Raw genomic sequence first — 12,138 nt, forward strand, 5'->3', positions numbered from 1 at the left:
CATTAAATTCCAGTGAAATATATTTATGTTTGTGGTTGTAATGTGACAAAATATGGAAAAGTTCAAGGGGTATGAATACTTTTGCAAACCACTGTAGACCCCAACCAAATGATGTGAATGTGAAAAGGCATTTAAAAACATGACATGTCTACTTTAAATTTTACAGATCAGATTTTAAACTCTATATGGTATTACATGGATTTACGAATCAGTTCACTTGCTATACAAAAAGATTTTATGACAGTTTAGTCATACGGTGCTGTAGAAACAAAAAGAAATTATTCCAGTTATAGAAAGTCTGATTCAATCCAGCTTATTTGATGCAGGTTTTGTTGTTTGCTTTAACTCCACAAAGATTTTTATTGTTTTAAACTTAACCAAACGATTATTAGTGAGTGAAAAAGTAGAATACGTAGAGAAATAAGTCACAAAACTTAACTAAAAATAAACTAGGAGTTGTTCGAGGTGTCCTCATAATAAGTGTTCATTGCAGTATTTGGAGAAATAACAAATGTCTAGGCACTGGTAAAATGTTGTTTTTGCTAATTATGTAGTAAATATTAGATTATCTTGTCCTGGATTTGGTTTTGTTTTCTTGTTTCTTATTGTTTTAAAAACAGAGGCCATGAACAGCACTGTCTGTCCTCTAAATGTGATTTGTTGTTTGAACTCCATTTCCCAGAGGTCCTTCCATCTCCCAGCAGCTCTGGCTCCGGGCCGAGCAGCACAGAGAAGCGTCTTCCTTGTGAGTTCTGTGGCCGCTGCTTTACCAACAGCCTCGAATGGGAGCGACACGTCCTTCGACACGGCATGTTAGTACTTCTACTCTTTTTTTTATGTCTCTTTGTGTGTCACTTTGTGTACTTTCCTTGTGTAGTCCATGTGCTTTTACATGCTCACGTTTGAAACTACTTGGTTGTGTTTGTTCTTTAGGACTTTAGTTTCTGTGGTCAAATTATCCCGTCACAAATTGCATCTTAATAATTAAACTATTTAATTATACCTCAGTATTTCACCGCTTATTATCCAGACAGTAGCAAAGAATCTGCTTGAGTCACTATCAGAAATGAAGTGTCAGTTTGTTGAAACCAAGACCAAGGAGTTCCTTTTTGTTGTCACTTCAGGTTGCAGCTGCATGAAATTTAAAAGAAAAACACGCCAGTTATGTGACAATATGGATAAAATCAAATGCATTGTCCCACATTTCTTTAGGATTAAGTTTTTTTTTTTCCAATTTTGTACTTGTAGGAAATTCATGTTAAAAACCTCCACCTTCAGTATATGCTAGTGAGCAGTAAAATACTTTCCTCAGTAGAAAATCTGTTGCATTTTATTGCTCTTTGACTTTTTTATATTTAAACATTTTACAGATATTACAAACGGCTAACAGTAAGTCAGCAAGAACTTTCACACCAAAAAAGTTATGTTGCTGAAAATAAATTAACTTTTTAGTTTTATCCATCCATCCATTTCTTATCTACCACTTGATCCAAGGGTTAGGTCTAACCCTAACCCTTGTAGGTAAGTACCCCAGGTAAGACCCATACTCTGACTCAAAGAGCACCCCCACAGTGTACCTCAAGGCACACAATCAAACACCTCCAAATCCACAAAATACATATAGACCTGATGAACAAACTCCCATGACCCCTCGAGGACCCTAGTGAGGGTAAAGAGTCGGTCCAGTGTTCCACAGGCAGAACAGAACCTGCATTGTTCCTCCTGAATCTAAGGTTCGACTGTCGATTCGACTCAATTCTCCAGTACAAGTACATTGATGTAGGCTTTAACGAAACAGAAGTGAATTATTTAAACTAAAATAAATCTTAAGATATTTGTCTATGATTCAAGCACAAATACCACATATATTTCATAATAAAACACAGTGAACTAAATCATCGTGATCAATTTAGTTAAAGAAAAACACATAATCACTTTACTGTCAAATAACAGTTGATTAAAACAATGGTTTGCATAAAACAAATAAACACTGGAACAATTTTCTTTTTGTGCGTTTTTCTTTTTTCTTAATTATAATGCAAGAAGATAGATTGTCATTCTTTTCATTATCTAACTTTTATTTATAAAATGATGACTTTTGGTTAAAAGAAAATCTAAATCCAAAATATAAAGAACATTATTATTTTGTTTATTATCTTGATTAAAGAAAATAAAATGTCTCTTTTGAGGGAGGTCTTCTGAGACCAGGGTCAAAGACAGGTGGAAATGTTTATTGCCCCTCGGGGTGACCCCTACACCCTGAAAATGCCTCGCTTGATAGGCTCAGGAGAGCGATGCCCCTATGATTGGAGGACACCCTCCCTTTTTGAAGAGGGGAACCACCATCACCCCAGTCAGCCAGTCCGGTGGTACTGCCCCTGATGTCCATGCAGTGTTGCAAAGGCCTGTCAACCAGGACCGCCCCACAACATCCAGAGCCTTAAAGAAAATCAGGGTGGATCTCTACCACCACCTGAGCCCTGCCGTGGTTTTATCTACACACTTGCCTGAAAAACATCAGATGTATATCAGATTTTGAAAAAAAAATCGTGGATCAGATCAGAAAAAAAATTGGATTTGTCACATTGAGACTGTGATTAAAAAATAATGTGATATTGGTCACATATAGGCAGACATATTGTTTGGTCGTTTTGCCTGCAGTGTGAACGTAGCCTTAGTCGTACTCGTTTGTCGATAGTCCTGTATTTGTTCATATTTTCCCCACTTTATTCGTAGGGTGGTCAACAACAATCGCCTGGACACCAACTCCTCTTCAGCAATAGAGGCCTCAGCTTCATCGTCCACGGGCTCGTCTGTGTTTGCAGACTCCAAACTGGACCTGGCCAGCGACGGCAAAGAGGAAGAAAGCCCTGCTGACCTCTCTCTGACAAGTCAAAGCCAGTATGCGGAAGACAAAGAAATGCTTTACACCAAAAAGGATCAGCAGTCTGGTTGAAGTGACCGTGGCCTCTTGGGATTTTATATTAGGAAATGTCGTGAAAGTGATTGTAAGAAAGAAAAAAAAAAAAGAAATGAAGCAAAGAGGCTAAAACTTAAAGAAAAGTGACTTTTTTTATCAGTTGGTGCATTAGTACATTTTAGGTGTTACATATATGAGTATTAGGTTGTGCTGCATAGGTCGAGCTCTTTACATGGGCGGTCCCCTTGGACAGATTTTAATATATTGGTAACCAATAGTGAACAGAACTCTTTATTACTGACATTCTGGTCAAATCTACAGTAAAAAAATAAATAAATAAAATCCCACCTTGATAAACTAAGCTATTTATGAGGACTGATGTCCAAAGTGATAAATTAATTCAGCTTTTTATTATTTCAAGCACCTTTTACTGTAATCTCCCCCACCCCCACCCCACTCCTACTGCTCACCCACAACAGGGTCTCCATGATTTTACCCCCCAAAAAAGAAAAAAAATGTGAAAAGCAACAAAAGAGCTGCCTGTTCTTATTTCTTCATAAAATTTGGGACTTTTTTTTCCATCTTGTGTTCTGATATTCCTTAAAGAATAGCACCTTATCTATTTCAGTAAAAACCCAAATAACGTTTTCTTCATTTGTAGAGATTTTAAACGTTTGCTCCAAGTTTCTGTAGCAAATTGCTATATTCTATTCTCCTTAATATTATACTGAGTATAAGCTTTCAACTTGTGACACCCGGTTTATTTTCACCTCTTCTTTTGTTGTTGTTCACTAATTAAAAAAAAAGAAGAAAAACTATCCCTGTAAATTTCTATCTTGTTAATATTATCTAACAGACGACATGTTTTAATGTGTCATGAGTTTATTCGTATCCCGTTCAGGTTTAGCCTGGAGCTGGAGAGCAAACAGCCGATGGCCTCTTTGATCAAGGTTACACTTGTCTTTTCAATGCATAACATGTGACTGAGCGTGTTGGACTCTGTCCGCTGACACCCAGGCAGTGTGAGACACCAGCTCAGTCCGCAGAGACCCGGATGTGTAAGACTCCGGCTCTGTCTGCAGGGATCTGAACGGGTGTGTGAGGTCAGGGCTGCTGGGATGAGCCACACTACATTCAGACCAGCTCAGTTACATTTGGAAACCAGTGCCTTACGATGCAACTTCTCCAATAGGCCCTGTTATATATGTATATTTTATTTCTTTATGAAACACAAAAAGGTTTGGAAGACATGCACCCTAGTGTTCTTTGGGCTGCTCCCTCCTGCAGGGGTCACTACATGCAGCGAGCAAACCTCACACAAAAACATTTTGGCTATTGTTTTACACCGGATGCCCTTCCTGATGCAATCTGGGTTCCAACCTGCAGCTTCAGGATCACAAGACCACAGTACTGACCACTGAGCTACCACTGGCCCCAAATACTCTCCCAAAAGTAAAGTCATGTGGACGCAGAGCGTCTGAAATGGAGAAAAGAATTCGGGCTGTAGCATACATCCAAAATTCATCGCAATAACATTGTGAGCAATATCCTTATTTCAAAGAACAGCTTGGCCTGTAATAAGAGGGTTTTAATATTTAGATGATAAGAGAAAGAGGAGGAGGAAAATAATATTGTCGTCACTGTAGTCGATATTGCAAATGGATGTTTTGTTAGTAGTGGGCAGCCCTAACTCAATTTGTGTTTGTTATATAATATAAATGTGTAGCAGAACAATGTAAAGCTGGAGGCATCAAACATTGTTTTCTACATTTTGGAGTCTGCTGTGACCTGGATCAATGGAACAGGTTGGACTTTTTCTTGGTTTTGCTTATTACATGTAAGTGGTTAAGTTGTTTTTAACAAAGGGCTGGTGTTTATGAGCCTCTTTTTGTTATAGTTAGACAAATTTAAGACAAAGTTGGTAAAGGCTGAGCAATGTTTATTTTTGTTAATTTTACCATTATTTAACCAGGCAAATCCCATTGATATTACAGATCTCTGTTGCAAGGGAGGTCTTAGCCTGAAGGCAACCCATTGTTCATGTTTTTGGTCTGTGGGGAAACTGGAGTAGCAGGAGGAGAACTTACAAACTTCGCACAGAAAGAACCCTGGTCCAAACTGAGGATTGAACCCAGGACCTTTTTGCTGTGAGGCGTTCGTGTTAACTGATCCATTGTGCTGCCATGACATCTACATGACTGATAGGTAGTTTGTTGTGCAGATTACCTCCGGGTTTCTCCGCATTTACGTACTTAAAACACCTACCGGTACTTCTATTTTGACTGAAGCTACGATCTGCTCTAAAACACTTTTATTGTGAAGGAACACACTGAAAAGACAAGTGTAAACAGGAAGTCTTAAACCGTCTCTTCACACGCATACATGACTTGACTTTTAAAGGGTTAAATATATTTTCATTCTGTGTCGACAAACATGTCATAGTTCACGTTTTGTGTGCTTGTTTTTCATTTTTACCTTTTTTTTTTCAACAATAAGTGATCTTATTGTTAATAGAAATGAGCAGAGATTGTATTTTGTTGGAAGTTGCTGCTTGAACGCCCTAAAGCCTTATAACAAGTAAATTAAGTCCATTTGTTTTTGTCCCACTCCAGGAAAAACCAATAAGAAACGTCGAACAATCTGAAATAAAACGGCTGATAGCTCTGATATGGAAAGTTTTTGTAGAGGGACACAGCTACAGTAATATAACTGTGTTCTCAGTACCAAAACGTTAACTAAACCTGCTGTGTTTGCTGCTGTAATTGTTTTTGTTTTGTTTCTTTTTTTGCATTGAAATATTGATGAAAATAGTAAATCTGGGTTTCGGCTGTAGATTTTTTAGTTTTTTTTTGTTTTGGGTGGGGGTTGGAGGGAGGATTATAGTTATACAAAAAAACAAACAAAAAAACAGAACTACATGTTTTCGCAGTCGTGTATAGGGGAAAAAACTACTTGTGAGGTGTTTGTACTGTGGTGTTTCAGAAAGGAATATTTTCTTTTTCGATGTTTTTTTTTTTAATTTTAAGGAAAAAAAATACCAATATCTGGTTGAAAAAACAACAACAAAATATCTCTTTGTTTTTCTTTTTGGACTGAAATTGAACAGAAAAGAAAAACGTGGCATGGTTGTATGAAAAAAATTCAACACAAACGGAAATTTATGCAGCCCTCTTCTAATTACCAGACAGGGTTTTTAATGTGAAGAAAATGACAGATGGCAAAGGAAGAGAGGCGCAAACAATAGTTCCTCTGGGAGCGTTTACCTGAACTCCGTCTTTGAGCTTCTGCACCATCTGGGTTTCTGCTCAGCCTTCAGACCAGATCCAGAGAACAGCCATGTCCAGAACAAACACTCCTCTGTCTTTTGTCTATGACTCAACTGTCAGTTCACCCGTAATCTATCTATAATCCTATGGACAAAAAGGTGAAGATAGCAGTCTTTCATCTGCTCCTCAGTCCTCAAAATACCTTCAAAACCAGTTGCTGAATATGAAATACCGTTTTGTTTTTTGTTTTCTTTCTTGTTTCTGCAGAACCTTGTTCCTCCATTGAAGTTTTGAACGTAGTTGTAGAAATAAGCTTTGTGAGGCAGCTTGTTGCCCAGCCCGGTGGAAACCAGATGATGAATCGGGACAATCTGGTGGTAAAGCTGTCAACCCGACATTGTTTGTTGTTATGTGATCCTTTTATTTTGTTTTTATTATTAAATGAGATGACTATGAATCCTTCACTGTGTGCAGTCTCTAGACTGTAAAAAGTTCCAGTTTACCTAAAGTGAAACCCTGCTGAAGACACACTGGATACCTGTATATATGTTTAGTTTGTTTCTGATGCATTTCTCTTTTCAGACTGTTGTCTCCATAGTTTGAAACTAGAAGCTCTCCTTGCCTTTTTTTTCCTATATAAATTTGATTACCTGATGGTGGGTTGTGATGTTGCCTAGAATGATTGTTTACAATTTTATTCCATTTATCTCTGGATATTCTGTAAATATTGTAATTCATCGTCTTTTTTAACTTGATAATAAAGTTATCAGATAACGGTTTGTTGGGTTTCTCTGGCTTTTGCTTTAAGACTTCTTTGAGATTTTTTGGATAAACTGTTGGCATCGACCTCTTCGGTCTGTTAGCAAAATATCCCAATATATGCCAAACAGTTACACAAAAACACTTGAGTAAGTAGTTAAAAATACATTTAACGTGAAAACGCCTCTAACCAGTAAAGACTGAGGTAAACAAAAGGCTGAATTCCACCGATGCGGCAGGCTTTGTGCAGTACAGATGGACCACCATTTGGTGCTGACAGTGACTGGGATCACGATTTCCCGAATGACTCAAATGTTCCAATTTGGTGATCGTGTTTTTCCAAATCAGCCTTTCTGATTTTTTTAACACTTATCTGGGAAAATAACTCAAAACATTGCATCTGCCCGTCACTCGCTTAGTCGTCTGCAGCTTGTATAGCCTGCAAAGTGATGAAATGTAACGCTATTTGACTGTGGCAGCAGTTTAAAGCAATATAAAGAATAAGAGGAGTGCGGCAGATGTGTCAGGAACAACCAATCCCTGCACCTTGTTCACAGGAAATGGCATCGGGGTGAGAAGGCATCTGAGTGGCCCTCAGAGAGTCGGCTCTGCTGACCCAAACTACAAAATGCTCGTGTGTGCCTCTGCACGTTTTGAAATGTTTAATACACATGTCAAACTCACGGCCCAAGGGCCAAATCTGGCCCTCGTTACCGTTTTATCTGGCCACCAAAGGTAATACTTTGCATGTGAAATAATTTCATAGTTTTTTGGTTCACTCTTCTTGTGACAGCTCGGAAACTTTCACGCCAAAAGAAATCAAGTTTAATTTTTCTTTGATTTTGTTGTAAACAGCAACAGAAAATCAATTTTAAATATATTTTGCTTTTTCCTTTCTCATTTTAAAGTTAAAGCTTAAACATGATTTGTTGCATTGTGCTAAAAGATATGTTTAAGACATCATGAATGAAAAAGTTGATAGAGAGTAATGCTAATGATGAGTTAGTCTAAATTTAATGTTTTTTCTTGACTTGGACCTGAATTTTGGCCTCCTTGTGTGACAGAGTTTGACTCTCCTGGTCTAACAAAGGCTGCAGTGCTTTCAACTTTTATTAAGGTGTCTCAGCTTATCTACAACATAAATTTAGACCAAGGAATTTTACAAAATGTATGGAAAAACAAAACAAAATGATAAACCCATATTTTCTTGCAGTGGAACAAGGCAAACCCAACAGATGTTGAAACGAAGAAATTATATTATTTTTAGGGAAATGGTAACTAAACTTGAAGACAGCAACACATCTCAAAAGTACTCTTCTCAATCTCTTAACAGTCTGTTGGTATTAGAAGAGAGACAACTGGTGTTTAATATGTTTGATTGGGAATAATCATAACTTTATGAATATTGCACTTTTTATCAGGGCTGTAAAGTACTTGAAAAAATATCTTGACAGAAAATGACTTGTAAAAATGTATTTTACTGATTAGAAAAGTACTTATTATTGGAGGACTTGCTGTTTTGTACTCATATTTCAATTCATGATTGAAATAAATAAGCAAACAAACAAACAAACTTAGGTAAAAGTCAGAAAACTGCTCACAATAACCGTGAACGTAAAAGTACTTCTGTGCACTCTGAGAAATGAAGCGTTGAGTTTACATACCCATGTTTTTTTAAAAGAATGTGTAAACTGCTTGATTTGTTCAACTCAGTTTAGTGGAACCAGTTAACAAAACTTGGTTAAGTAAATTCAACACTTCAGCTCTGGTCATATTTAAAGTAATGAAATGTTAAATTTTAATGTAAAAGTATAATTTTTCATGTTTTGATTGTAACGAAATAAAAGAAAAAGTTACGATTTTAAAAATAATTACAGATCCTCAAAAAATAATTTTATTACTGTAATGATTTATGATGATTTATTCATTACTAAAGACCTCTGGTTTTTATTATTCAACTGTGTCAGAATTAAGTTTGTTTTCATGATTGCAGTAGCTTTTCCAGAACTGTCTTTTTTTTTTTTTTTACTCAATCCTCCATTTCACATCCTCTTCAGTCCCTGTCCTGCCCATCTTAGAGGGGGCTGAATCTGTATTTCACATGTCTAACATCATCTCTTAAAAATATCTCCAAGTCACCGGGGATCACACTGTAATCTCTGCAGCTCACCACTTCAGAGGAGGCAAACTAATGACCCCTGGAGACAGGAGCAAGAGGCACAGCCACGCCGAAGGAGAGGGGATGGGGGGGAAAAAAGAGGCCAGCACTGCTGCTGCTGAGTGGAGCAACACAAGGAATGCCTGATGAGTGTATGCTTAGGCCAAGGCCAGTGAGGGCACCGCTCCTTTGGTGATGACTGGATGGAGGAGGGTGGGTTGAGTGGAGTGACAGAGGAGGACGTCAGGACGCAAGATGAGCAAGAAGGACGAAGCGTGGCTGAAGGACAGAGAGGGAGAGAAGTGGGAGATAAGGATGGACAGATACAGAGGAAAGGCTTTGAAGAAGGAACGTTAGCGAGCTCGAAAATATTACCCAATGTGCTCAACAGACCTGCTAAAAAAAGCTGGGCAGCAAAGCTGTTAGAAAACAACTGATTGCTGAGAGCTGGACAGTGGAATAAACCAAAAACACTGTATCGATCTGTGATTGTTTTGAAAGATGTCAATGGACTGAAAGAATGTGATATACAAGCTTCACTGGCCGGGCTCAGCCTCAGAGACGAGGTGAGGTGAGGAGTTTTAAAAAAGGTTCTTTAATGAAACATTTTGTTTCTCCTTCAAGAGACTTCTTCAGTCTGAGGAGTTTCAAGTGAAATCTGCCGCACTGCCTCCACATGGTGGACAAACAGGTTTAACGAACAACAACTCTGTCTGTTCACATGCAAAGGAGGACCATCAGATCGTTAGTGCCCTCATCATCACCTATGTTCATTCAGAATCATGTGCACCATCACCTCACCATTGTTGGAGCTCTGATTATTACCTGTTGTTCACAGGATGCTGAGTCATACTTGCAATAACAGCATTGAAGGAGGGGGACAACTGGACATGAAGGCCTCCAACCCTGTTTGCTGATGGACAGTTTTTCTTACTCCTCTCTCAAACCATCACCGTTCTCTATCAAGGATGAGAACATCTTCATCTCTGAAAGAGTGACTGCTGGCCTGTAGATGAGTGTAAACTGCAGAATCCTGGCCTGTAGATGAGTGTAAACTGCAGAATCCTGGCCTGTAGATGAGTGTAAACTGCAGAATCCTGGCCTGATGATGTAGCTCTTCTGTGTTGGACCATCCTTCTGAACAGAGGCTGTTTTGTTTCCCCGATGTATAACTGACTAGGAGGATAACCAGTCTTGATAATCCAACTTCCAGGCTTGAAATATGATCTTTCTCTCAAATCAATCAGGGTTACCTTTAAAGCCCTTTAAGACTAGACTAGATAATAACAAGAATTTGAAAAAAATATATGCCTGCAGAGTTCAGTTTTTAATAAATTTGGTATAAACTGTTCAGCATTGTTTACATGAATAATGTATTTTTTTTTTGTTCTAAAGTGTAAAAAATAAAAATAAACCATAAAATTTGCTATATATATTTAGTTTTATAATGTCACCCTTGGGAAAGGCCCCTTGGGAAAGGTCCCCCCTTCATCAAACCTGAAGTGGCCCACAGACCACTAATCACAGTTGTAGCACGTTTTGCGGCTCCAGACCAGAGAGAAGAGCAGAAATGGTTCTTTTGATTGTAAAAATTGCAAATCACCAGTATAAGGAAAATTTCCTTTGTAAAAAAACAAACAAACAAACAAACAACAAAAAAAAAGATGAATATAATGAAACACCAGCAAATTCCAGCCTGGATGAGGATCAGTGCCTCCAAATCCGAGACCATGGTCTTGAGCTGGGAGGAGTTTAAGTATCTTGGGGTCAAGCGACATAAATGAGTTTCTTTCGCCGGGTGTCTGGGCTCTCCCTTAGAGATAGGGTAAGAAGCTCTTGGTCATCCAGGAGGGACTCAGAGTAGAGCCGCTGCTCCTCCACGTCGAGAGGAGCCAGTTGAGGTGGATTGGGCATCTGGTTAGGATTCCTCCTGGACACCTCTCTGGTGAGGTGTTCCGGGTACGTCCCACTGGGAGGAGGCTCAGAGGAAGACCCAGGACACGCTGGAGGGACTATATTTCTCAGTTGGTCTGGGAACACCTTGGGATTCCCCCGGATGAGCTGGTCCAAGTGGCTGGGGAGAGGGAAGTCTGGGTCTCTCTGCTTAGGCTGCTGCCCCCGAGACCCGACCCAGATAAGCAGAAGAAAACGGACGGATGGACCAACAAATTCAGACAGCAAACATTATTGTTACAGAATCAGTAAGAACCACTGATTATAAACACAACTCAAGATGTTTTTCCTCAAAAGACATAATCTAAATATTTAAAATTGTTTAAACATCAGTGGAGCTCACAAAAGAAATACATCCAGAACATCTGGATTTGGAACTCAAAGCCTTCTACTAAGAGATTGTTTAAATCACATTTACAAAATGTAATGCCTTTGTACGAGCTATAATTCTCCCAGAATGCATAGTCCCCACTTTTTAAAATAAAAAATGTAAAAAGACCAAGAGAACTGAAATGTTGCTTAAGATAATAAATATGTGACATATTAATTTAAAGCCGTCCGCAAACAATATTACAGTACAAAATAAACCTTGCAGAACAGTATGGCTTTAATTCCAAACATTTAACTGTTATAATTAACAGTGACACAAGCTGTGGCAGTAATTCACCATCAGTAATTTACCCTTTATAATGTTTGACACTTATGTGACTATGGTTCTATCCTTTTATTTTTTCATTGCAGCATCAAAACATTAAAAATGCCAGATCAATATGTATATTTAAGAGAATGATAAAGGTTAATTTGCTGGTGAAATATGTAAATGTATGAATTGTTGTTCAAGGAGTTGAACTTTTATTATTATTGTTTTTCTTTTTCTTTTTTGTAAACTGTAGATTATTTTAGATTTGATTTATTTGAGAAAAGGGGACGGATATAATAAAAGTTTTTCTTCTGCTTCCTTACATTTAATTTGTTTTGTATTTTGGCTTGTTGTTGAATTTATGTTGTTCTTTTTAAAGAAATGAAAAACTAAACTAAACTAAACTAAACTAAAATCAGATATTTTAGTTGTTATTGAGATA

The 12,138-nt window shown here is 38.0% G+C and overlaps 1 protein-coding gene across 1 annotated transcript in view; it reads left to right on the forward strand.

The window, feature by feature from the left end:
* LOC106535938 (zinc finger protein 462) overlaps positions 1-5,494 on the forward strand; it is a gene marked incomplete at its 5' end in the record, with an annotated part of 7,965 nt that extends 2,471 nt beyond the window's left edge. Inside the window, 2 exon segments of the mRNA XM_014033092.1 lie at positions 683-812; positions 2,737-5,494. Of these exon segments, the coding sequence (XP_013888546.1) occupies positions 683-812; positions 2,737-2,956 (350 nt within the window).
* Positions 5,495-12,138: the final 6,644 nt, after the last annotated feature.

The sequence above is a fragment of the Austrofundulus limnaeus genome, unplaced genomic scaffold (assembly GCF_001266775.1).
Source record: "Austrofundulus limnaeus strain Quisiro unplaced genomic scaffold, Austrofundulus_limnaeus-1.0 Scaffold1622, whole genome shotgun sequence".
In the NCBI taxonomy this organism is placed as follows: Eukaryota; Metazoa; Chordata; class Actinopteri; order Cyprinodontiformes; family Rivulidae; genus Austrofundulus; species Austrofundulus limnaeus.